The 23,331-nt window shown below is 47.2% G+C and overlaps 6 protein-coding genes across 6 annotated transcripts; 2 read left to right on the plus strand and 4 right to left on the minus strand.

Moving 5' to 3' along the window:
• Positions 1 to 31: 31 nt before the first annotated feature.
• Positions 32 to 1,432, minus strand: SPPG_06931 (uncharacterized protein). The gene has a single exon (XM_016755123.1). It carries the CDS (start codon positions 1,194 to 1,196, stop codon positions 318 to 320), a length of 879 nt encoding a protein of 292 aa, XP_016605983.1. The 5' UTR covers positions 1,197 to 1,432; the 3' UTR covers positions 32 to 317.
• Positions 1,433 to 3,441: 2,009 nt separating this feature from the next.
• Positions 3,442 to 5,964, plus strand: SPPG_06932 (phosphoacetylglucosamine mutase PCM1). The gene is made up of 10 exons (XM_016755124.1): positions 3,442 to 3,593; positions 3,664 to 3,966; positions 4,034 to 4,238; positions 4,300 to 4,455; positions 4,514 to 4,637; positions 4,693 to 4,853; positions 4,917 to 5,065; positions 5,131 to 5,317; positions 5,378 to 5,499; positions 5,562 to 5,964. The coding sequence occupies exons 1-10, from the start codon at positions 3,499 to 3,501 to the stop codon at positions 5,731 to 5,733; spliced, it is 1,674 nt and encodes a 557-aa protein (XP_016605984.1). The 5' UTR covers positions 3,442 to 3,498; the 3' UTR covers positions 5,734 to 5,964.
• On the minus strand, positions 5,821 to 6,756 carry SPPG_06933 (uncharacterized protein; the record flags this gene model as incomplete). Its single annotated transcript, XM_016755125.1, has 1 exon — positions 5,821 to 6,756. The coding sequence occupies one exon, from the start codon at positions 6,754 to 6,756 to the stop codon at positions 5,821 to 5,823; it is 936 nt and encodes a 311-aa protein (XP_016605985.1).
• Positions 6,757 to 7,033: 277 nt separating this feature from the next.
• SPPG_06934 (uncharacterized protein) lies at positions 7,034 to 11,164 on the minus strand (the record flags this gene model as incomplete). The annotated part of the gene is made up of 12 exons (XM_016755126.1): positions 7,034 to 7,046; positions 7,112 to 7,125; positions 7,238 to 7,348; positions 7,408 to 7,484; positions 7,546 to 7,658; positions 7,718 to 7,816; positions 7,884 to 7,995; positions 8,054 to 8,320; positions 8,400 to 8,504; positions 8,567 to 8,638; positions 8,704 to 8,786; positions 8,844 to 11,164. The coding sequence occupies 12 exons, from the start codon at positions 11,162 to 11,164 to the stop codon at positions 7,034 to 7,036; spliced, it is 3,387 nt and encodes a 1,128-aa protein (XP_016605986.1).
• Positions 11,165 to 12,038: 874 nt separating this feature from the next.
• SPPG_09422 (uncharacterized protein) lies at positions 12,039 to 15,123 on the plus strand (the record flags this gene model as incomplete). The annotated part of the gene is made up of 12 exons (XM_016757586.1): positions 12,039 to 12,988; positions 13,054 to 13,164; positions 13,230 to 13,312; positions 13,379 to 13,500; positions 13,563 to 13,616; positions 13,684 to 13,773; positions 13,928 to 13,937; positions 13,968 to 14,065; positions 14,131 to 14,191; positions 14,570 to 14,679; positions 14,755 to 14,942; positions 15,009 to 15,123. The coding sequence occupies 12 exons, from the start codon at positions 12,039 to 12,041 to the stop codon at positions 15,121 to 15,123; spliced, it is 1,992 nt and encodes a 663-aa protein (XP_016605987.1).
• Positions 15,124 to 19,666: 4,543 nt separating this feature from the next.
• Positions 19,667 to 21,556, minus strand: SPPG_09423 (uncharacterized protein; the record flags this gene model as incomplete). The annotated part of the gene is made up of 1 exon (XM_016757587.1): positions 19,667 to 21,556. One exon carries the CDS (start codon positions 21,554 to 21,556, stop codon positions 19,667 to 19,669), a length of 1,890 nt encoding a protein of 629 aa, XP_016605988.1.
• Between the last annotated feature and the right edge of the window lie 1,775 nt (positions 21,557 to 23,331).

A 23,331-nucleotide genomic window follows, 5' to 3' on the forward strand; every position in this document is an offset into this window, starting at 1 on the left:
AGTTTCTGCCTCGACGGTATAGAGCTTCTACCATGGTTAAAGTGGATAAATATTGAATGACATCCCCTTGATGGTTGTCAGCAGAACAAGTACTGATATTATCAAAATATGCACTCTCTACTACAACAACCCGCAGATCGTGCTTTGCCTTGATATACCAGGATACCCTACTTATCGATCCTGGATATCCCTCCCTTACTCAAAGGCCGTAGTCCCCCTTCCTCTCGCTAACTAAAAAAAAATGTCACGTATCGTACTACTTTGGCCAGTCGTCTTTAAACTCGATTGTGAAGAACAGATTCGGTTTATCTCTCAGTTCAGCAGTGGCGGTTACCGTCGTGATAATCGCCTCCCGACTTTGCATCGGAAAGTTGCACCGTGCGTCCAGCCGGCCCCCCGTTAGAGGAGTGACCGTGGCCCTTTCTGCCGCTCGTGGAATCCAAATTGTGTAGCTTCGTCATGCAGTCCTGGAAGCGTCCCACATCGGTAAGAATTATGATGATGAGGAACGCGGGGCCGTACATCGGGAAGTTCCAGTTGTGGGTTACGGGTATCACTTCGCCGAGAGCTATGAACCCAATGCAGATATTGGCGGTATAGGCGATTGATCGCGCAAATCCATTCATGTATGTCGTCAGCTTGGTCACCATGCTCACGTTTGTCTTCGTGGCAGTGGTAGATTCCACGATCTTGTACTGAGTGATCAGGAACAGAACTGACTCGACTGTGCTGTAGTACACCAATACCACCGTCTCCATTGTGGTGCTGATTGGCGACGGGATCGTTCCGTAGTTAGCTTTCATATTGGTGGCCCAGAAGTAGCTTGCGGTGCCGTGAATGACTATCTGAGTGAGCGTTACGCCCGCGGCCAGTAGCCAGACTCTCGGGTGGAACGGCTTGCATATGAGAAACGTCCGGTACGCCGAATGATATGTCAGGCAGGCGAAGAAGAAGTCGTAGAATGCAGTAGCACATATAATTCTGGTGGCAAATCCATCCGGGTTTCCCAGCCCCAAATAGCTCCAGGAGCTACTAACGAACGACATGGAAACGATATAGGAAAGGATGGCAATCAGAATCGACGTTTTCATGTGCACGTTCTTCGTCTTGACAATGTTCTCCCAAAACGATAGCAGTACAGTCACCCCAGCAAGGGCACTTCCTGAACCTATAGCTGAAAGCTGGAGTGGGTCCATGTTTTGTGTCGACCGGGTTACTTGGGTGCAGCAACGATATTGTAGTGCAAAAAAGACTTGCAAACTCTACTTATATTCTGTGGCTAGTTTTCGTTGTAGTTGGAGCGGAAACGGGGCCAACTCATGGCCTTTATAAACCCCTCGCATATGATAGCATGTATCTTTTTACAAATATGCAAGCCTCGTTAACCTTTCCCTGAACATAAATGGCGCATTGACATTCCTTAGAAGGCACCTGAATGTCACCTAAATATTGACGAATTCACGTCAAAATCCTGGTCTTGCTTTCTTATCCTCGGGGTACGAGAACCTTTGTGCGTAGTCTGCGGAGCAATGTTTGGACCAATAGTGGAGCGTTCTTTGACATGATTTGTTAAGATTGTTGCACCATGGGAATAATAGCAAGGTAGAGTAAATCCAAAAGAAGATAAGCGATTCCAAATTAACGTTACCTAAAAGGCGCATGAATGTCACATAAACATGGTCACATTGGGTAAAGAAAAACGTTGTCTGGTGCTAAGCTTGGCTACCTATATTTAATTTGTGTAACCCCATATTCACACCAATGGTAGGCTTTTCATTCCCGAGTTTGTGCTTTTTTTTTTTTGCTGAGAGACATGTGCTTTCTCCCGCATGGACGGATTATGGCTATTCTTAGAATGAAAGAACTCGGATATGAACATTTCCGTGACAGACAAACGTCACCCGCGGAGCCATCACGGACACGGATTTGTTTGTCTCCAATAATAACTACAGAATAATGTGCACAAAGCCAGGGTCGTCCCTTGGATGCTCACATGCAAGCTACTTTTGTTTAGGTATCCGGAATGTTGACATGATAGCTGCTCGAACTAACTCAGCGAGCTATTATAGTTCTGTTGCACAAAGCTGGAGGACCTCAAGAGGACTTGGATAATAGTCAGCTTCTCGTGCTTTCTAAAACGACACAAAAACTGAACCAATAGGAAACACACGACCGAAATTTCAAAATACTGGGGCGTATCATGCCTTTGCTGATGGCATAACCAAACTGATTAACTCAATTGGTCAAAAAAGCTGTTGGAGGTTGGTTTGGTGACCCTCTTTACCTTGGATAGTCAGCAATGGCGAGTTTGGCATGTTGAAACAAGCAGATTATACAAGCATGCTTCCTCGGAACGCCTCAAATCAGATGCGGAAGGAGGCTGCCTTATTTCCGGAGTGTTGGTTGAGATTGAGAGGACGGACATTTTGAAGCACACAATGAGGTAAATATTACTTTTTATGCCATATTCATGGTACATTTTCAACAAGATAGTTCTCACCTCATATTCTCAGCTTTACGTCGATGCTTTGCTGCAGTTATGCGTCTCTTCTTCTGCGGCCACTGCAATCGCTGGTCGCATTCTAATTCAAAATATACTGTATATACTTCAAAGAGACATATCCAACCATAATCTGCATTCACTACCAGAGGTTATACTAATCAATTCATCGATTTCTTCAATGGAATTGCTTAAATCATTGTTTTCGCCTCGCAGGGTGTAGGATGGATAGACCGACCACCACGGCAGCGGCGTCACCATGCCGGACACAATACGTACGGTACAACCCCCAGTTTTGCTGATCCATTCACATCACATGTCTATATGTGGCCAGCACAAGCTTTCCATACCGCAAACCGATAGCATAGTGGGCGATGCAAAGCAGAACTTTTTCAATGCAAGATTGACACACTATACGGAGAGGGCCTCATCCATGGGAGATTGCGATCCTCCATAGAGTATTGTGCGCCTCTACAATCGGAAACATGCAGAACATGTTTGCTGGATGATGATCCCGCGGAGTAATTTATTGCTGCACGTCAACAAATTATGTTAAAGAGGAGTACAGGGGGATCATCCGGAGAGCCACTTGCTAGAAAATACTATAAGCGAATGGAAAGGTTAGAATTCCACCCCACGAGAAAGGTGCGACATTTGACAGTGCTGTTATTTGGAACAAAACTTCATTCTGGGGCAACAATGTTAGCTATAAACCAGCAAACAAAAACATCGCGTTCATACGATAGAGTACTGCGGTAACTGGCTCGCATAACAGAACTAGCTTATTCTCTAGAGGCATCTTTGTCGATACTAACGTGGACTACTCTACATACCTTCCTCGTGGGGATGGTATTCTAAAATTACAATTGGTGTGGTGGAAAGCACTCAGTGCTGGAGCTAAAGTAGACGGGTGGCTGTACTCTTGATTTAGAGGAACCTTGCTGAGAGCGCGTTCTTCAACAGATTCTACCGCAAAATTCATCAGGACAGGAATCAACATGACTATGGACCACAGCAAGATCACCGAGCTCTCAGCGAAGCACCCAAAACTGAACGTCTCGTACACGTATGGGACTGCGGGCTTCCGTACAAAGTAAATTGTGCTCGTCACCTTTTCACCATCTCCAATTGGACATTGGTTTGACTTGCACACTTTTCTGTAGAGCCGACGTTCTAGACTCAGTTATTTTTCGGGTCGGGCTACTTGCGGTGCTTCGGTCAAAGAAGCATGCCGGCAAGGTCATCGGAGTGATGATAACCGCGTCTCACAACCCTGCCCAAGACAATGGTGTCAAGCTCGTTGAACCCATGGGGGAAATGCTAGCTCAATCGTGGGAACAGTATGCAACGGAGCTGGCCAACGCCTCCTCGGACGATGCCTTGATTGCAGCACTGCAGAATGTTGTGGAAAAGGAGCAAATTGACCTTTCGAACGAGGCTGTTGTTATTGTCGGCAGAGACACCAGGTAACGATTGTTGTCACACGAGCGCATCTATCGCGATCGAACCTATAATTTTGTTGAATATGGACAGGCCGAGCGGTGAGGCGTTGGTTGCTGCTTTGACCGACGGTGTGCAGGCACTTGGGGGGAAAATCACCGACTATGGATTGACGACTACTCCCCAGTTGCACTACCTTACACGCTGCTTAAATACCCAAGGCACGCCAGACGCGTACGGAGAGCCCAGTGAGCAGGGTTACTATCGAAAGCTGGCAGAAGCATTTAAGCGGATAGTGGTAGGACCCTCGCCGAGTCACCGATCCCAGTCACTAGCAGATGCTCATTTTCTCAAGCCAGTCCGGCAAGCCCAAGTTGTCGACGATTTACGTAGATGCCGCGAATGGCATTGGTGCACCGGCTCTTCATAAGCTGGCAAAAGTGCTGACCGATGACCTCTTATCCGTGCAAGTGGTGAATGATGACACGGCTACACCAACGAAGCTTAACCACCAGGTAGTGCGGACTATCGTCGGCCAATAATTCACATGTGTTAATAACTTCACTACGTCAGAGCGGTGCTGATTTCGTCAAAGTCAATCAAAAGAAGCCGGAGGGCTTCGATCTGAAGCCCGGCATGCGATGTGCGTCTCTGGATGGTGATGCTGATCGTATTGTGTTTTGGTACGCGGACAATGGTAAGAACCAAGTCGTAACCAAACGCTATATCTACCGATATCAACCGAGTGTTAGCCGGAACGTTTAAATTGTTGGATGGAGACAAAATTGCGACGTTGGCGGCCGAATTCATCATGGGGCTTGTGCGAAAGGCAAAGGTCCCAAACATCAACGTAGGTCTGGTACAAACCGCGTATGCAAATGGTAGTGCGACTGCATATGTCAAGGATACGCTGGTGGGTTATAGCTTTGCGTGGCTTCTGCAAAGTCATGGCAATTAATGCAACTATGGCTACTAGAAAGTACCTGTTGTCTTTACGCCAACGGGTGTGAAGCATCTCCATCACGCCGCAGAGGAATTCGATGTTGGGGCGTATTTTGAAGCCAATGGGCATGGAACGGTCTTGTTCAGCCAGCAAGCTATCAAGGCGTTCCACTCCACCACTGGGTGAGTTAGTTCCCGAGGGGGTCTTTCCGATGAGCTTGCTAACGAAGCTTCAAATCGGATGACAGAAAAACTGCGGAAGAAACGGAAGCGCTTGAGATTTTAAAGGCATTGACTGACCTGATCAACCAAACGGTCGGCGATGCACTATCTGATCTTCTGATGGTGGAGGCAATTCTGACCTCTCAAGGGCGGTCATTGGCGGACTGGGATTCTGCGTACTCTGATCTGCCAAGTAGATTGGAGAAAGTCAAGGTGTGTACGCTCCACCAGACGGATATGGTACACTCCTGCCAACACTGACGCGGGCGACAGGTGCAAAATAGATTGAACTTTGAGGCCATCAAAGCGGACACAGAGCTTGCCAAGCCAGAGGGCTTGCAGCAAAAGATCAACCAGCAAGTTGCGAAATTTAAACATGGCCGGTCCTTTGTCCGGTAAGTTATCGTACGAGTGTTTATTGTGGACATGTTTCTGATCTTTGACTGCGGAATATTAGTCCGTCGGGTACAGAGGATGTCGTTCGCGTCTATGCGGAAGCTGATACACAAGAAAACGCGGACCTGTTGGCAAACATTGTCTGCGGGCTCGTGTACGACCAGTATGGTGGCGTTGGAGAACGCCCCGCAAAGTTCAAAAAAGTGGATCAACAAGGGAATATCATAGCTTAAGCAGCCAACAGCCGAGATAGAGATTGTTATTAGCCGTTAGAGTCCGGAGAAATTGAACAGTGCTGCATAGTTGCGCTATTTACGGCACTATAACTTTGCTGTAGTCTCTGTGGTCTTAAATCTAGGTTCTACGCCCTCAATAATGTAACGCGCTATCGCATCCCACGACCCATCTTTGCACGCCTTTTTAAATAGTCCCATGTGACCAACCTCCTTAGCGCCTAGCTCTTTGGGTTCTACATAATAAAAGCGCACCTTGGCATTCGGCATTAAAGCAAACCACTCATCAAACGCCCGCCTATCCGCACATAAGTGATCATCCGTCGCCGCTATACCGATAGCAGATTCAGGTTTAAATGCGTCATATGCGTCCTTCACCTCTGGTTCAGTCGTGCAATACTCGGGACACCGTGTCCACCTTGCCCAATCCCGGCCGACTCCCAACGGAATATCATCGCAAAGTTTAATTTTCTTGGCCGGAAAGTATCCCGCAACTGCTCCCAGCACTTCTACCATCCAAGGAAACGCAAATGTCACTAAAGGTCGAGAGTGATAACCCCAGAATGCGTTATTGCTTGCCGCAAAAATGTATCGGGTTACGAGATGCTTTAGAGGATTCAGGGGGGCAATGTGCGCTCCCACGCTGTGACCAATGATAACTATGCCCCGATCTGGATACAGAGTGTGGAGGTGAGCGGTTGCCGCGGGTTGATCGTACGTGGCCCAATGAATGTGGATATGGGTATTCTTGAGTGCGGCCAACCCGCCTTCCTCTGGAAGGGAATCGCCATGCCCGCGGTAATCGTAAATCAAAACGGGGCAAGAATGAGCTGATGCCAGATACTTGGCAAAGTTGCTATAGAAGCGTCGGGGCACCCCGGTCGCCGAGTTTATGAGGACCGCTGAGGGTAATGTGGTGGAAGTGGAAGGTTCGGTAGTTTGCGGGGCAAACAACGTAGCTTTGATGGGAAATGCATCAATGTGCGCTGGAATGGTGATGTCTGAGATTACAGGTTCTGACATTGTTGGCGAAAGTGATAGATTGCGAGTAGAAGATGGCGGAATGGGGAGGCGACAGTGTTCTACTTCAAACGCGCTTCGCTCGCGCGCTACAACTTTTACCCAGATCGCGATCACATTACTTAATACTAACCAACTAATTAACATCCAATGAACAAGAAACTATGAAAACACCCATGGAAGAAACTCAAAAGCAGATCTAACCGCTTCCGTATCCTTTCTACGTTACTTATATCTAACTTACGTATTACGTTTGCAACAGAGGAACTTACAACGTGCCTTAAAGCTGCCACCTGTGGAGCAGAATATATCAATACCTTCATAGTTTTACTCAATTTTTATTGCTGTGAAACTTTACCATTTCTTTTGCGCCTAATTGATATGTGTGTGTGTGTGAGAGAGGGAGATAAAAGAGTAAACAAGCTGACGGCGTTCAACATAAACCGACGCTGCTATGGTCCTGCCCGAACTGAGCGTAAATCACCTGTCGTTCGTTGTATTCCTTTATAGTGTCCAAAAAATTCTTTGATGAATCTGCTAGATCCCCAAACTTGTGTTCAAGCTGTCCCAGTTTTTCCCCTCGCTCATCCAATGCCTATTGACAACCCAGTTTAAATCAAATGTTCCACAACAGTACATACTCTGCCCACTTACTCGTTTGGCATGACCAAAGGCGGACCCTTCCTCGCCGGATAATGATCCCACAGGTTCAATTTTTGGTAAGGGATGAACTAGAAAGTTATAAATCAGAAAACTGAAAGCAATGTTCTTAAGGGTCGTCAGCAGTCTTACATAGAGCATCATGTTCTTTATTTGAGCTAGCGGAACTTAGTCTCACACCATGAGCTCGCGCCCATGACGTCGCTCGTGTGAGATCGTATATCCGGGTTTCCACGTCTGGAAGACTACGATAAACAATAATTAATGGTTGATATACATGACCGACATTAACACAATTGCTTACTGAGATTTATCGCTCATAAAGCTGAACATACGGAATTCCCGTTCCCAAGTCCAGCACAGCGTTTTACCATCCTTTGCAATGCATGTCTTCCGGAGACGACTGCATAAAACGAAAGGCAACCAGGATGAATAAAATGTAAGCCATGTGCACGCAGCCCGCTCTTTACCTTTCGTCCAAATTTGCTATTGGCAAACGATTCTCCCACAGGAGCTTCAATCCAGGCAGCTCAAACGCTTGTATGAGCCCCGTTCCGGTAACAACGACAAGGACCGGATCTCCTATACCAACAAGAGTTGTAACAATCCCATTCTACCAGAAACAATGGATATTACTTACCATGAAGAAAGCTCAAGGAGGCTTTGAGGATTGGCCCATTCTCGTCCGATGGATTAACAATAGCTGCCACAGCAGGTTTGGTCCCTGGCTCTACAATGTATACCACGATCGTTCGGGATAGTGCTGCTATGATGTAATTTTCACCCGGCTGGTTGGAGGCTCCACTGTGATGTGACGTTCGAGCTTGTCGAACGACACGACCATGGTCATCGAGCACTGTCACAAACACTGGTTGTTGTCTAGTTCGCCGGCGATCAAAGAGAACCCCTGTAAAGCAGAACATTGATGTCGGTGAAAAATAATTTCAGGCTAACATTGAGAATCACAAGTCGTGTCGTAGACTTACATTTCTTCAATGTCAGATCCCCCATTACGATGTCAGTGTAAACTCCGTACACGAGCTGAAGACCAGCTGCGGATAGAGCAAAGATGCAAGTCCGAGGTACAGTTTCTGAGAAATAGTGCGAGGGTTAACCCTATTGCGACCGAGGAATGCAATGATTTTGGGCAAACCTTTATCGAAATAGGTATCGGCAACATGGAGTAAGTCATATTCGACCACTTCAGAGTTTTCACGCGATTCACCTAGAGAATGATGCACAAATGAGCATTTTAACAATTTATGATTCACCGTTCATGACATTCCTTACCGTATAGTGGTTCTACGGTCACCTCTCGTCCAGTACTCAATTGAACAACGTGTAAGCGACCACCTTCGGTAGCCGTTACGAGACTACAAAGGGTACGAGGTCAGTGAAATTCAACAGGAGCAAACCCAACCATGACTTACAGATCCGCCCAGCTTGCAAACGCTTGCAGCCGAACAGGGTCCTTGTGTACAGCTTGCACCATCGGCTGCCAACTGGGTTTTTCGGGTGGCTCTTCTGGAAGAATTGTCTCGAGTGTGACATAGTCGTTACTTGTCAAGGAGTCCCGGAGCTCCGTTTCCTGGGCTTCAAAGGGAAAACTGTCTTTTACCAGAACGGAATCTCGAAAGTCGACATGCTGTGAGTTTCCAACCAGGCTCGCCCTTTCGTTCGCCAGGGGATCATGAGAACTCAATCGTTGCGGTAGAGCCGGTGGTTGCTCCGGCGCTGGTAATTTAGCCTCAGATTCTTTCTTTGGGGAAGTATTACCGGAGACCGGACGTTCCCCTTCAGGTTGTTGGTCATCAGACCCTGTTGGGGACCGCTCTGCGCTTTGACCGTCGCCCGACGTCTCCAATGATACTGTCGGGGCTGATGTCTGATCGGGCGGGGTTGCATCAACAGCTGGCGCAGGGTCCACCCCATTGTCCGTACCGGTCTTGCTATCAGCTTCCCCAACGCCTTGGGAATCTCCCGCCGAAGAGTGCTTACGCAATGGCCGTGCCACTCCCTCCTCCTCTTCCGATGTCTTGCCACCGTGCTCCGGTTCTTGACCCTGTGGCACTTCTGGCTCATCTGCAACAGCTTGCAAGCTATCACTAGCACGGGAGAGTCTCTGAATGTCCTCCGATTGCTTTAAAACTTGGTCAACTGTCTCGTCTAAACGTTGCATGAGTGCATCCATGTCCTCCAGTGGGCCGTTGGCGGCCTTTGCCGCCCTGATTTCACTCGCACTAAACCAGCGATACATGGTGACCGTGCACCCTGCAGTCAGCAGAAGAGCACGTTGGTCGAGATCCATCGTAACCTGATTGAGATCGCCGCTAACTTTGTCTGGCGATAAGGTGAAGAGTAGTCGTGGCGAAGGGATGCCGACTTGCCAAAATCGAATCACTTTGTCGGCATGCAATGTGCAAAATACGTCCCACACGTACTTTGCGTTCTTGTTGATCAGTGTTCCGCCGTGCATTGGCAGCGTTCGAGGGTCTTCTGGAGGCGTGGCGCCTCCCCGCATCTCCCATCCTAGAGCTTCAGGACAATCTGAATATGTGAAGTCGGTAATACGTTCGGCTGACGATATTATCACAGACCCGGACAAGCTTAATCGATCTTCTTGTCCCAAATAGAAGGCTTCAACTGTCCTTGAAGAGGTAACCACGACAACCGCCAAACGATGCTTGCCCTTGTCATCACCCACTAGAGCAAAGTCTACCGCATCCATGCCAATGGCGTGCATTACATCGCTCTTCATGTTTGCCATGTTTGTACATCGAGAAAGTCGACGGACAGCCAAACTCTCACCCTCCTCCTTCACACCCGTCATAATGAGTAAACTCTCGTCTGTTGTTGTTCCTCGCATCCATATTATTTTACGACTGAAGGGTTTGCTAGGATCTTGTGCCGGGGTTACCGATACGGGCGTAGTCTCAATAACTCGTACAGGTTTATGAATTGTATTCTTTTTCAGCCCATCTAACCATCCTTCCTTCAATTCCCATATTGCTGATCGCCGCCCAAAATTGGCCATGAAATAGAGTCCATCGGGATGCCAACACACTGCTTGCAATGGTCCATCGCCGTCTGCCAGCTGCATGCGAAATTTTCGTCGCAGCAACTGCTCCTTCAGATCCCACAAAGCAACGAACCCCGATGCATACCCGATAAGCAGTAGGTTCAAATCTGTTGGACTTGTTTCAAGGCCAGTTACTTGTATTTGACGTTGATCATCTTCTCCGGGTGCTTCCTCGTCACCGTAAAAAGGGTAGGTGATGGTGTACGGGGATTGCTTGCCCGTCGTACAGTCATAAACAATAACAGTTCCATTACAGCAGCCCAGATATATCCACTTTGATTGTGATGGCACATTCAAGCTGGAAACACTGCCATATACAGGGACCGGTGGGAACTTCAACTTGATCGCCTGCAGGTCCCATACCAAGAGGTCGCTCTTTGCAGTGACTCCAATTACGTACTTGTCTCCAACTTTGAAAGCCAGAAAACGAATGGCAGAGGAGTAGCCTTCCGGTGCGAATAACGCATACTCCCATCCCTTCCCGACTATTACCACGGATCCCACAGACGTTCCTATCGCCAATAGCGACTGGGCAGGATCATGCGCGATTGCTGTTGGATATCCGGGTATACCAAGGCGCGAAATCTCTGTAAGAGCAAATGCATCGTGGGGGCGCTCTTTCCGCCGTGCAGGTGCAGTATTGCTTCGAACGATCTTTCGGAGAAGATCCATGCTTTTAGTCACTCGAGTCTCAAGACTATGGGCACTATTTCTCGTTGGGACAAGGGATGAGCAACAGATGTCTTGGAGTGGCTCGAGTTCGGGAACTTGCAGTTTGAGGGTATCCGAGAGAGTTGGGGGCCACTCCTTCCGCGACGTCGTTAACTGCTAAAGGTACTCCTCAACCTCACTTGACACTTGGTGGCGTTTGGCCAAAAGGTCCGCCTGGGGGTTTAGTCGCGCGATGTGGGTTGATTTGGCTGCGCGACTCACTCTCTTCCTACCACTTTCCAAAGGAGCTTTGTCAACCGACGACTTGCGACATGCAAGGAAGGCTCTCAACTAGTCCAAGTGGTAGATATCTGGTATGCAAGGAAATAGGGACGACGGACCATAGCCCGCCAGAGCTATGCTCAGGGAATCAGTGGATTTGGGCGTGTGTATAAGCAGTAAATCTCTTGATGTCCTGAAGAACTGTAGTGCAATGCACAGTATCAAACTTGGTGGTCAAAGAGGGCAGGTCCTCTACAATACTCTATAAGTTAGTTCTGCCGTTTGGGCGTGCCATCGGGACTATCATGACCTACTGCTTGTCTATCAACGATACATTCATTAACAATGCATCCCAAAGCGTAATAGGCGTGTTAATATCGGGCCTTGAGATAGCCATATTTCATCTGAGATCCTTTGCTGCAGGCTTTTGAGCTGGCTTTCTGGCCAAAAGTCGACGGTTGTGTCGCACTTTGAACCTTCATGTGGCTGGCATGTTGATATATACGAGTTTAGGCACATTAATTTACGTGTTAAGTGACATGAATCTGGGTATTACCCAATCCGATTCCCACGTCTCAGATGAACTATCGCCGTACTTTGCCGATGATAAGGAATGCAGTTGCTAACGTCCAACTATGATGATTTACTTCTTGGATATCAAGTTGAAGAGAGAGGAAAGGACGAAGGTGTTGGAGGATATTCCCCCGCTCACGAAGGGGAATGGGCGCCGGGTTGCTGGGAACTGTTTATCAAGGATGGGGAGAGCACGGAATGGGTTGACCATGCCAATCAGGATTTTGCCTTTCGACATGACGATGATGTGCTGTGGGACCTGACAGAAGACGAAGCGATATGCTTCCGGGATCGCGGAGCGGAAGGCGAGTTATCTTCAGTTGATGGGCACTTAAGTGAGCTTTGGGATGACGACTTTGCTGAAGTAACACACGAGAGCTGTGTTGAAATGGATATAATTTGGGAAGGGAACGAGTTTTTGGATCATGAGAGCGAAGCGGAGAGTTCTCACCAGAATCAGGCGGTTTCATGTGATGAAGATGTGCTGGATACTACAGAACAAAAACATGACCATGGCGGTTCTACAATCCGTGCTAATACACTCTCCAGCAATATGGTACATTACAGTCCAGACGCACATGCCGAATGGTTCAGCGAAGATGGCTTGGAAGACACCGCAGAAAATGATAGCTGGGCGCCGCCCTCATTGAGTCGAGAGCATGATCAAATCCAGTTCCGCTCTGAAGATGATGATATGCTGTTTACATACGAAGCGGACAGCAACAGCAGTTCTTTGAAATTCGAGCTATCGGTGGACAGCGATGTTTGGGCAGATGATCGATTATCGTACAAGGACGAGACGCTTGTACCGGATATATTAGGACTCACGGCAGGAAAGGAAATGGAAATGGATATAGATCCTCTGATTTCCAGCCAATTGGAGAAGGACAAAAAGTTATCAAAGATCCCATTCGAAATCGTTCTAGTTGGAGATCCATGTATGGACCAGTTAGAGGTTGGGTCGCTCTGGAAAGCAACGGCACGTAGCCGGTGAGAATCAACCGATGAAGTGGTCTGCCCGTTCTGGTGCTGTAATAGTGCTAATTGCTTGATAGAGAGTGGATGCTGGAGCAAGTAGATGCCGTACTCAGTCGCATCCGACAAGCGCCCGAAACTGGAAAACAACATGTTCTCAAGATGATCTCTCGTAGTCAAAAAGTTTGGAAGTACGAGTCGACATTTTGTGAGGAAACAAGGAGTTCTGGAAATGGTCCTAAAGTCTGGAATGCAGGTATGACGATCAGATCCCAGTCATGAGACTGCAAACAAAAAGGCACGTCTACAAAATGATTCCAGATGGGAATGGGCGCTTCGGTAAGTTCGACACTCTGAATGCTCTCAAATTTGAGAAGTAAAGGTTGAGGACTATCATCGTATAAGACATATATGTGCGCATTCTGGAGTACTGTAAAGATCTCTTGCAAAAGAATGTAACTGCGACAAAAAGAGAGATATACTATCGTGATGTCGCTTTGTTCAAGAGTCAACGGGTTGTAGATCAGGTAATGGGATTGTGATGCATGTGATTATGCGAAGACGTGTGACAAACCTCTCAGATTGGTAGGCAATCGAAGATCTTGCATGTACCTTCGCAGTTCAAAGGCATTGCCTCAATATGGTAAGGTTAAACTGTGGTCATCGTTGTACACTGACTCGCACGCAAGCATCAACTTGAAATTTTTCAGGTTGCCTCGTCCAAAGGTCTGGTGCATGGGGACTTGCGCTTACATATGGTAGACAGAACTATAGTAGATTGTCTTCAAGGGGGCCATCAGGTAGGGTGATATTCTGATTAGTTCTGACCTTCAACTTTGACGACCATTGTCCCTTTGATAGGGAATTCTTATTCCTACGTCTGAACAAATATCTCATATCCTTACAAACAAGGCTCTTTTTTTGTTCTTGATTATTTGTCCACTACTTGTTAAGTCCTTAACTAGTTGATCCATGGCTCTACATTTGGAAACAGCAGCCAAGTTTGTGCTGGTGATCGAAAAGGAGGCAACATTCCGCACAGTCGTTGCTGACCGATTTGCTGCCATACATGGTCCATGTATCTTGATAACGGTATGAGCCACGGACGCACCGTGCACTGTGTCAACCACGATGTTACTTAGGATCGTTGTGAATAGGGGAAAGGATATCCTGACGTATCAACACGAAGACTTGTCAAAAGATTATCTGAAATTGAACGTACACATATCAAGACGCCGAATCTCGATGATGGCAATTTACCGAAGCCATGGGAACGGGACACGATCATGGACGCACACCAGTTCGATCATTCTCGTCCGAATAGGCCGGATCTTGTTGACTTTCATGACCCTGATTCTCTGAACATCGAATTTCGAGTCGAACAGGGTGCAACGGACCTGTTAGAAATGGAGGGCGAGAGGCCGGCGGTTATCAATGATCCATTGGAGGAGCCATATATAATTGGTGCATCTGCGGATTCGATCGTCAACAATGATGTCGACTTGGAGACTGAAACTGAATTGGTAGAGCTGGCCGCTGCAGAACAACCTGGAGATTCAGTGAAAATCGAGACGTTTGATGTTTCTGACAGTCCAGAACGTGCACAGGTGGAGGATGGACCGGTCGAACGCCTTCCGGTTTTGGCACTTGTAGATTGCGATCCCCATGGAATTGAAATTTACTTGTGCTATAAGTTCGGCTCTAAGGTATGGAATTGGTGACAGGGGTTTTCAAAGAAATCATACACTATTGGTAGTTTGAAATCATACCAAATCGCGCAGGCAATGGCATTCGACTCTCATAATCTCGCCTGCCCTACCATCCGCTGGATCGGTCTCCGCCCAAGAGACTGGATCAACACCGACTACCAGATCGATTTTAACAAACTGCTCGTTTTGACGGAACGGGATCGGCGTCGAGCTTTGGGAATGCTAAGAAGAGGTTACATCAAACAATTTTCAGATATACGGTATAGTGCATCGCTGCTTAGATGCCGTCAAAATGAGTTTGCTTTGATTTTTTTTGGACATTTTAGTACTGCCTTATCTCGCATACTATTTTATGGCCGCAAAGCCGAGATACAGGCGGTACCCCCGGATATACTCACAGGAACCTATTTGCCGAGAATTGTGGCAGAACAAATTAATTGAAGCATGGACCTAATATCTAGTTACTTTTTGTTAACTAAGGAAGATCACTATGACAATACGTAATTAGAATAATAAATGGTGTAGGATATTTAATTAGATGTCACCAATAATCCTAGGATTTTTTCCCGGGCGGATTTCCTTCTGATACTTTGGCCAAACTACTGATGGACAAGTTGGCCAAACAGGACCCAGACATTTACAGCATCGGCACGACGCAGGGTAGGTCACCAAGGACTAGATTTGCTTCGATGAGAATTGCGCATATGGCCCCAAGAATCAAAGTTTGACCGCCTCAGACTTGGAACTAGCAGTATGCTGTTGGCCACAAGTCGAAAGCTTGCATTTTGCGCGCATTATGCACGATAATCACATCATCCAAGTCCTTGTGCTACCTACACGAACTCTTGATTCGCTGTCCAAGGGAGGATGTTTGCAGCCTGTTGGCTGCTGACAGATCATGATCTTTTAGAGGCGTCGGTTATCTACGCATCTTGGCTTATAAGCCGTGTCAACGTAGTTGATGCGCCCGAAGAGGATGAAATCGGTAGCATTGTATGAAATTTCGGATCCTTGGACTTTTCACCTAACCCCGAATGGATGCTTACAATATAAATCATGGCTCTTCTGTCATTGTTCCACAAAGTGAGCGTTGCCTTGTAGGCGATATCGCGTAAGCTGCTGACTGGAAGAACCACTGAGAATACAGTGTCTGAATAGGATTTCAAAGGGAGTTTGGTTTGCTATCATTTTCTCATTTTCATCCTTTTCATCCTTTATCACAGGCCCTTCCCCCGAAGAGGATGCCATCATCACCCGAAGGCTCCGGCGAGTCGTTGCTCCTTCCATTTCTGGCGCGCGCAAACGATCAGTCCCAGGCGCCCACCTCAAAGAGGTTATCACGTTGCATTACTACAACGGCCTTTAAAGTTATCCGGTATACTTTTGGACCGAGTACCCATGGCTGGAGCGAGTTTTATGCCATCCCGAGGCGGAAGGAAAGATGAAGAGAGAGTGGGGGGATGTGGGAGAGGGTGCCTTTTTATAACCCTGGGGGACTGCGCTTTTTTTTTGCATTCGGAATTCTCGGCGGAAGATAACGTTATCCTGCGTACGTCATTCTTCTGAGCACGCCATGAAGGCCCAATCATCGTCGTCGTTTCCACCTCCTGGCAGACCTCCTGGCGTGCGTTCATTCCCCTTGCACACGGCGCGCGAGTCAAGATTATGTAAACGCGTGAAGCGAGTCATTTGTTTATCTTGATTTTCCCACGGTCCTTGCCAAACGAGATGAAGACGAATATCGTATGCACAGACAGCACAAGATGTCAAGTACTTGTTCTGCCCAAGGATAGGATAGTCTACTGCAAGGTCGGGTGTGCAAGTCACTCATAGACAAAGACTCCTATGCGTTTCATCGGCGTCTTCAGGTGGGATCTGAGGGGAACTCCAACTTGTACGTAACTGTGAGTACATACATCTCTACATGATATGCACTGACGAATTGATGTCGCATTGTATTTGGTTATGTATATCGACCATCCAGTCGACATCCTTTCAGGTTAGATATGGAATATCTAGATACGACGGTTGTCATATATCGTCACTGTCCATTGTCCCACCCAAAAACAACCCGACATCTCTGCAATTCAAAGAAGGTCAAATGATACCAGCGCAGTCCGTCTTCATCACTGACATATAATAATCCGATGAAAGGTCGACACGAATCATCCTGTAAATTCACTCCCTCCATCCGTTTCGGACAATTCCCTGACTGGGGCGCAAGTGATTCATATTCCAGAAATATTTGCATTAACTCTTCAGTCGGGACCTCCATTATCGTCAGGACGATTCCAGGGAAGTTCTCGGTGTTGCACAGTGTTGACACACAGTATGTCGTCGAGACGGATCTGGGAGACTGATTCGACGAATCTGTCATTGTCCGGGCAGTGACTGGTGTGACTGGTGGGGTTTCCAGATCGACGTAACCGAGTCAGCTCGAAGAGCATTGAGACTGTTGCCTGCAATAATGACGGCGGGTGACGTTCGCAAGTTGCTCAAAAGCTCAATAGGGGGGCAGGCTCCTTCTGCTTCGTTATAGGCGTATGGTGGCTCGCATTTCGAGCGAGGAGGGATGGAATCATCTTCAATGACGTTCTATTGCGCGGCTCTTTCCGGTGACGGATGTAGACCAGTGGCACAACTCTATGAGCACCATTTACAAGATGATGATAGCTGCACCCAAGTAGATTCCTCCAGCTCCTTCTTGAGAAATTGTAGTCCTGCGACCTTGAGACTTCCCAAAATCTTTGGAATCTTCCGGAGCTGCTATTCCGCCAGAGCTAAAGTGTCGGATGTAAACATTTTCTGATTATGGGAGCTTGGGAGCCAGAGATATCCGCTATCAAGGAAGTTTGGAGCTTGCCCTTCCACAACAATAAAAAAGTGTCGTCGTCACGTTATTCAGATGCGGAACAAAGTTGGCGAGCATGGAGAAGGATCGTTTCTCCTAGTAAGCGATCTTTGGGAGAAAGCGAACAAAGCAAGCACAATTGAGGATGTTCTTTGGGAATGGGTCAAAGTGCCCTAGATGAGCCAGCCTGTAGTGGAAGATTAACAACACGCAGATACGGTTAGCATACGCCTGGTGTAGTAGGAGCATCTAAGAAAAAGGTCGTGGAGCGAGTCAGCATTCTTTGTCAGATGCTTATGATAAGCCATATCACAGACCAGATATGTAACTCTATGTGCCCGCACTCTTTTGGTGTTGAGCACCGGTTTCGCCTCAACCGTCAACCTACCCATCAATATGCCTTCGCAAAGTTCGATGGCCATGTATGTTTCCGAACAACGTACGCGAACGTAAGAAACATCGCTGCTGTGTACTTTGACATGATTGGATAACTTCGCTCCCGTCGAGCCTCATCAGTGACGGTTTGGCATTCGAGAAGCATTTTTGAGACGACTGCGTCGTAGCCAAATTTGGGCTCAACTTGGGATAGTCCGGCCTGCATTTTTTGGTAGTTGGTACATCAGGTCGGTAAGCAAACCTGACCATTCCCAGGACTGGTGAGGAGACTTTTGCTGAGCAGTTTAATTTCTGCCTTGGATTCACTAAACTTTATATCATTTTGTGGTGTCTCTAATGTCCAACAAGTCTGCGAGGGCTGGTCGATCCCTGGAACTGACCTCGCCATCTGAACAGAATTTCTATACGAGTGCGAAAATAATCTGCCAGCAAAGCTGGCGTTCCGCACTCCGTGACATGAGCATCAAAACCCGAAGGTTTCTCATTGCTCAGCGGCTCCGTATCAAAGACCAGCTGGTCGACGTTTCTGTCCGTGACGGGAACATTCCGCCCTGCCTACAGTACTAGCTACTAGTACTACCCCTATTAGTACGAAGATCAGTCGTTTATAACGCATACGGCGACGGTTTACCACTGTCGGAACGCGCATTGGACTTCCCGTACCTTTTCTGCTCCTGATCGGAAGTAAACCCAATATGACGTTTTCTTCTGGATATTAATTGTTTATGAAGGAACAGACATGTATCTCATGCTGAATGTAGTGTCCTCGATGTTGACATGTCTATCTGCCTGACAGGGACCTCCACATTCATTCACCATAGCTGAGAGCAATGTGAAAGCGAAGATACGTCGTTGGCAGGTCTATTTGGTATTGTGGCGGTTCACAGTATTGCAATTGCAGCAAATCCGGTCTTCTTCATTTTGCCTTTTTCTCCTTTCGCATATGGCTGCAAGCATGCTACACAGAGAGGTGATGCTTTGTTATATAATGGATATAATGGAAGATTTCACTTGACGAGGACGAGTGGATGGAACAACTTGGCGGTGTGCCACGGCACTCCTACTGATACCGCAAATTCGGGTTCCTTCCACATACTTGGATTTGGTCTACTTTCTAATAATGTCTGATTCATTAGATAATTAAAGCTGTTATGGGAGACAGAATTACATACAGTATCAAACCACTTTTTACCACTGGGGCAGATTTAACGGACGACATCTACGCCAAAAAAAAAAAGCATGCGCAGATGCATTACCTCTTGGCGCAACAAGCCCACCAGAACAAGACTTGATTGTTCTCCAAACATGCTCGCTCCTGACTAAAGTCACAAGTTAGCAGATTCGCTACCCTACTTCTCCGGTAAACTCCCTTCATCTTTTTTTAAAAGCAAAAATTCATTTGTTGGTATTCTTCTTCTAGGAGCGTGGAAATGCTTAGGCTTTCCGTAGCATTTTCTACATCATTGCCGCCATTACCTGTGCCGGTCTATTGGCATCCCTATTCTTCAAGCACATTCCTTTAAAGTAGAAATACATGGGCTGATGACGAAGGTTAAATGCAGAATACAATAATAGGGTAGTGCTGCAACTAAGAGTCCATGTGATATTCAAACATGAACTATGGTGGTCTTCTGTTAAACGTTTATATCTAGTGCGGAGCCGATGGGTATTGGCACTAGCACCCGCACCAGGAATTGAACCGGCGACAACCAGCTCGGATAAGCTAATCTAACCAATCTACGCTACGGCTGGAACACCCCTGCTGAACACCTCTGGTCTACCGTGCCCATCCAACATTGATTGCACGATTGTCAGCATATTACAGGTTGCCAGCGTATCTCGGTTCCAGTAGCGCATCGTCCAGGCTTGCTGACAGTTAGGGTTGGTACAACCCAGCAATCCATGGACTTTTTCAATCTTGCCTTCGCGACGGCGCCAAGGTCTTGAATGAGGTCGTGTTTTGAAGTCCTTTTCAAGGAAGTCATCAGATGAGGCCAAACAGCGAGGGCAGACAGATGAGGTCTTGTACTCGTCGAGAAGGAAGCAGTTGATCCTGTTCCGCTTAAAGAGGGTGCGCCAACCTTTCGTCTTTGATGAGGTCTGAAATCTCGCAGTTCGACCGGCGTCGCTCCAATCACCCATCACAATGGTGAAGTTTTCGCCGTACTTGTTGCGCATGTTGGATATGAGGTCTGATTCGCTCTTCTGACGGTTTATGAATGCGTGCCATTTCCATCGAGTATGAGCAGGGTGGGAGTAGAACTCCTTTCGACGATCCCAATCAGCGCGGCGAACGAGAAGGTAACGCATGAAGTCTATGAGGTTCATCGTCTTGTGGCTTGGGATACGTGATTCTATGAGGTCAATACCGCCAGCTTTCATCCGCTGCCGTTCTTTTGCAAATCGACGGCTTCCAGTCTCCATGCAGCGTTGATTGGCGGTGTAACGGAAGATGGTGCCCTTGTTGTCTTGGCAGTAGAGAATGTCGCGCTTGTTTGGATCGATAACGACAATGTTCTCTTGACAAGCAGATAAGTTGTTTTCCACATACAGCGCCTTCACCTCAGCTGCTAGAGCCTTTGCTGACTTTCTCGCTCCGCGCTTTCCGTACTTGTCAGCTTCTGGGTGCTTTAGGTATACAGACACCGAGGTTCCGTCTGTCGTGATCGAGCCTTCAAAATGCATACCACAGCGAGACCGAAAAGCTTTGGTACGTAGATTACAGACGCGCAACCATAAATCGACCTTCTCTACGGCTTCTGCTTCTTGGCGGGTGATGCAGAGGATGTGGGCGTAGAGAATGACCGTGTCGATGCGAATATGGCTTTGGATGAGAGAGCGGCGCAGAGGTATCGCGCTGAACTGTTGAAAACCTTGCTGCTCGAACAACTTTGACAGTCGGCAGTATGCAGGAAAGAAGGACATCGCGTCGATGGCAATGAGGTAGGCAAGCGGCTTGTCTTGATCAGGAAATGGCAGGTTAAGTGTCCAGATCTCTTCTAAAATCTCGTTTTCAAGAATGCTCAAGTCATCCAGTGATTCTGGCATAGTTTCGAAAAGGAAAACCGACTTCAAGTAGTGTAGCTGAGTAAAGAAAGCTTGCCGCGCATCGCTTTTCAGTGGCAGTCGCTGCTTCTGTCCCTTCACGTCGAGCCGCAGATTGATATACCGAAGGAGCATCTGCATGAAATGCTCTTGAACGTTGACTTTCAGGTTCGTCATCATACTCGCTGTCAGGTAATTGACTGATTGCTGCTCGCCTCGTAGATTTGGGTGAACAAAGCCGACGATTTGGCAGTACCGTTGAACATATGGCAGCAAACAATCCCGCCATGCCTTCTTTGCTTCCTTTCTTGGATGCCAAGCCTCTCCTTTGTTGAGAAGATAGAGAATTGCTTCGATTGTATCTTCATTTACCGTGGGAAAGGTTGGTGCAGATAGGATGTAGAATTTGAGAGCGTGGGAAGCGTGGTCAGCGAGTTGATGGATGATGGCGATGTAATCTAGAAGACGCTGCCGGTAGGTCTCGTTTGGCAAGAAAGCTTTTGCAAAGGAAGTCTTGTTGCAGGTATGTAAGCAAGTAGGTTTGTCGAGTTTTTCAAGCTTTTGCTTTTTCTTTGGCGGCATGATGATATCTGTGGGAAAAGATGAAAGCCTGGGAAAATGGGCACGACAACTTATATAGGATTTTTTGGATCAAACCATAGTTCATGAGTCTAAATCGAGTAAAATTATGATTAAATTGGTTGGAATCTATGTACTAGTGCCAATACCCATCGGCTCCGCACTATGATCTGCGTCAGCCATCCCTCTCTATTGTAATATCTTGGTATTTTGGATCGAACTTGCCAGTGCTCTTGCTTGCAGTGCTTCAGTTTACTGGCCTTTCTTCTTCTTACGGACTTACTAGGAACTCACTGATGTTATGCTGCAATAAACCATCTTTATTCTTTGCCGCTGCAATACGACTAGTTCCATGGGTCTTCTAATTAAAACACTACATGGGTACTAACTTAAAGCGGCCTTAACTTCATTGGTAAATAATTCCGGACGCTGACCGAGGCACAGGAACAAAACCTTGAGGTGGCCTGAGTGAGCACCATCGATCCATTCGGGAATGGTAAAGAAGTCGAAGAGATATGTCGAACAGAAGAGTGACTATCAACCAATCATTTAACCAAACAGTAAGATGAATGCTTTACCAGAGTTTGCCAGAGTGGTTACGAACTTTCCGACGTCTGAGAGATCTTTTGAATCGCAGGATCCGAGGAGAGGGTATCATTTTGGACCAGCCGATCGAAGATGTCCGAGTTCGTTACTGGGCAGAGAAAAGAACCCTTGCGCAATCTGCCCTAAAAGATCGCAGTCAAGAAGAGCAACTGTTCGAAGGATATGAGACGCAAGGAAATACATACGCGAAACCCATTACAGAAGAAGGAAACGTCCTTGGCGATTTCGTCGAGTCTCTTCGTCTGTGCAACCTGGTAGAGATTGCTCTTTTCCGTTGTTCTTGTTGCGTGCATGTGGGACTCTCACAATCTGTCATCAGTGGGACACCTTGCTCCAGAAACAATCTATGGACAGAGGAAAGCGGGAGAACAAGCACGACGTCCAAGTCATGTCATACATCTGCAGGGCGAAACTTTGATCGGATTCATAGGAATCGATCGAATGCTGCCCACCACGACTAGCCAAAGCCGCCAATATGTCTAGCTCTCTTAGTTACGGGCATTTAGGCTATTTTGACCAAAATCAACTGAGGGCAAGTCTTTTGCGATCCTGCGTATGCGAACAACCGCCGTTCGTCACTCGAGGTCAACAGGGTACTTTCGAAAATAACTGCATTGTAGTTTTGTTTTCCCTTGACAATATTGATACAAGAGTCAATTGTGATTTCGATGCCTGTCTTGGGATATGCAAAGGGATCTGATACCTTTTTTTTATCAATTCGAGTATCCCTTTTCCGCCCACCATGTCCGAATCCGGTTAACATCGCTGAGCCTTATCGGTATGCCGTTACATTTTCTGCAGTTGTACGCATGTAAGAAGGAAGAAAGCAATAATAAGAAACCGACCCTTCTCGCGACAGGTTCTATGGTCATCCGCAATCTCCCGACCGAGCCGCTTCGCAGTCGTATTGGCACTGTTTGTCGCCGGCATGACGGACTTCAAGGACCTCGAGGTATCCAAGATTGAGCACAGAAATAAACGAAATTGACAGGAACAAAGGTCAGATGATAAATGACATGACCGGCGTTGATGCAGTGTTCTTGTGTTAGACCTGAAGAAGACGGACGAAGACCGCATATTCGAGGCACTTGCATCTTTCCCACATATAAGACCGTCTTTCATGAAGGGCGAATGGTCCGCGACTCTACCGTTTTGCAGTTGCCAGTTACCCC

Source organism: Spizellomyces punctatus, assembly GCF_000182565.1.
Source record: "Spizellomyces punctatus DAOM BR117 chromosome Unknown supercont1.13, whole genome shotgun sequence".
In the NCBI taxonomy this organism is placed as follows: domain Eukaryota; kingdom Fungi; phylum Chytridiomycota; class Chytridiomycetes; order Spizellomycetales; family Spizellomycetaceae; genus Spizellomyces; species Spizellomyces punctatus.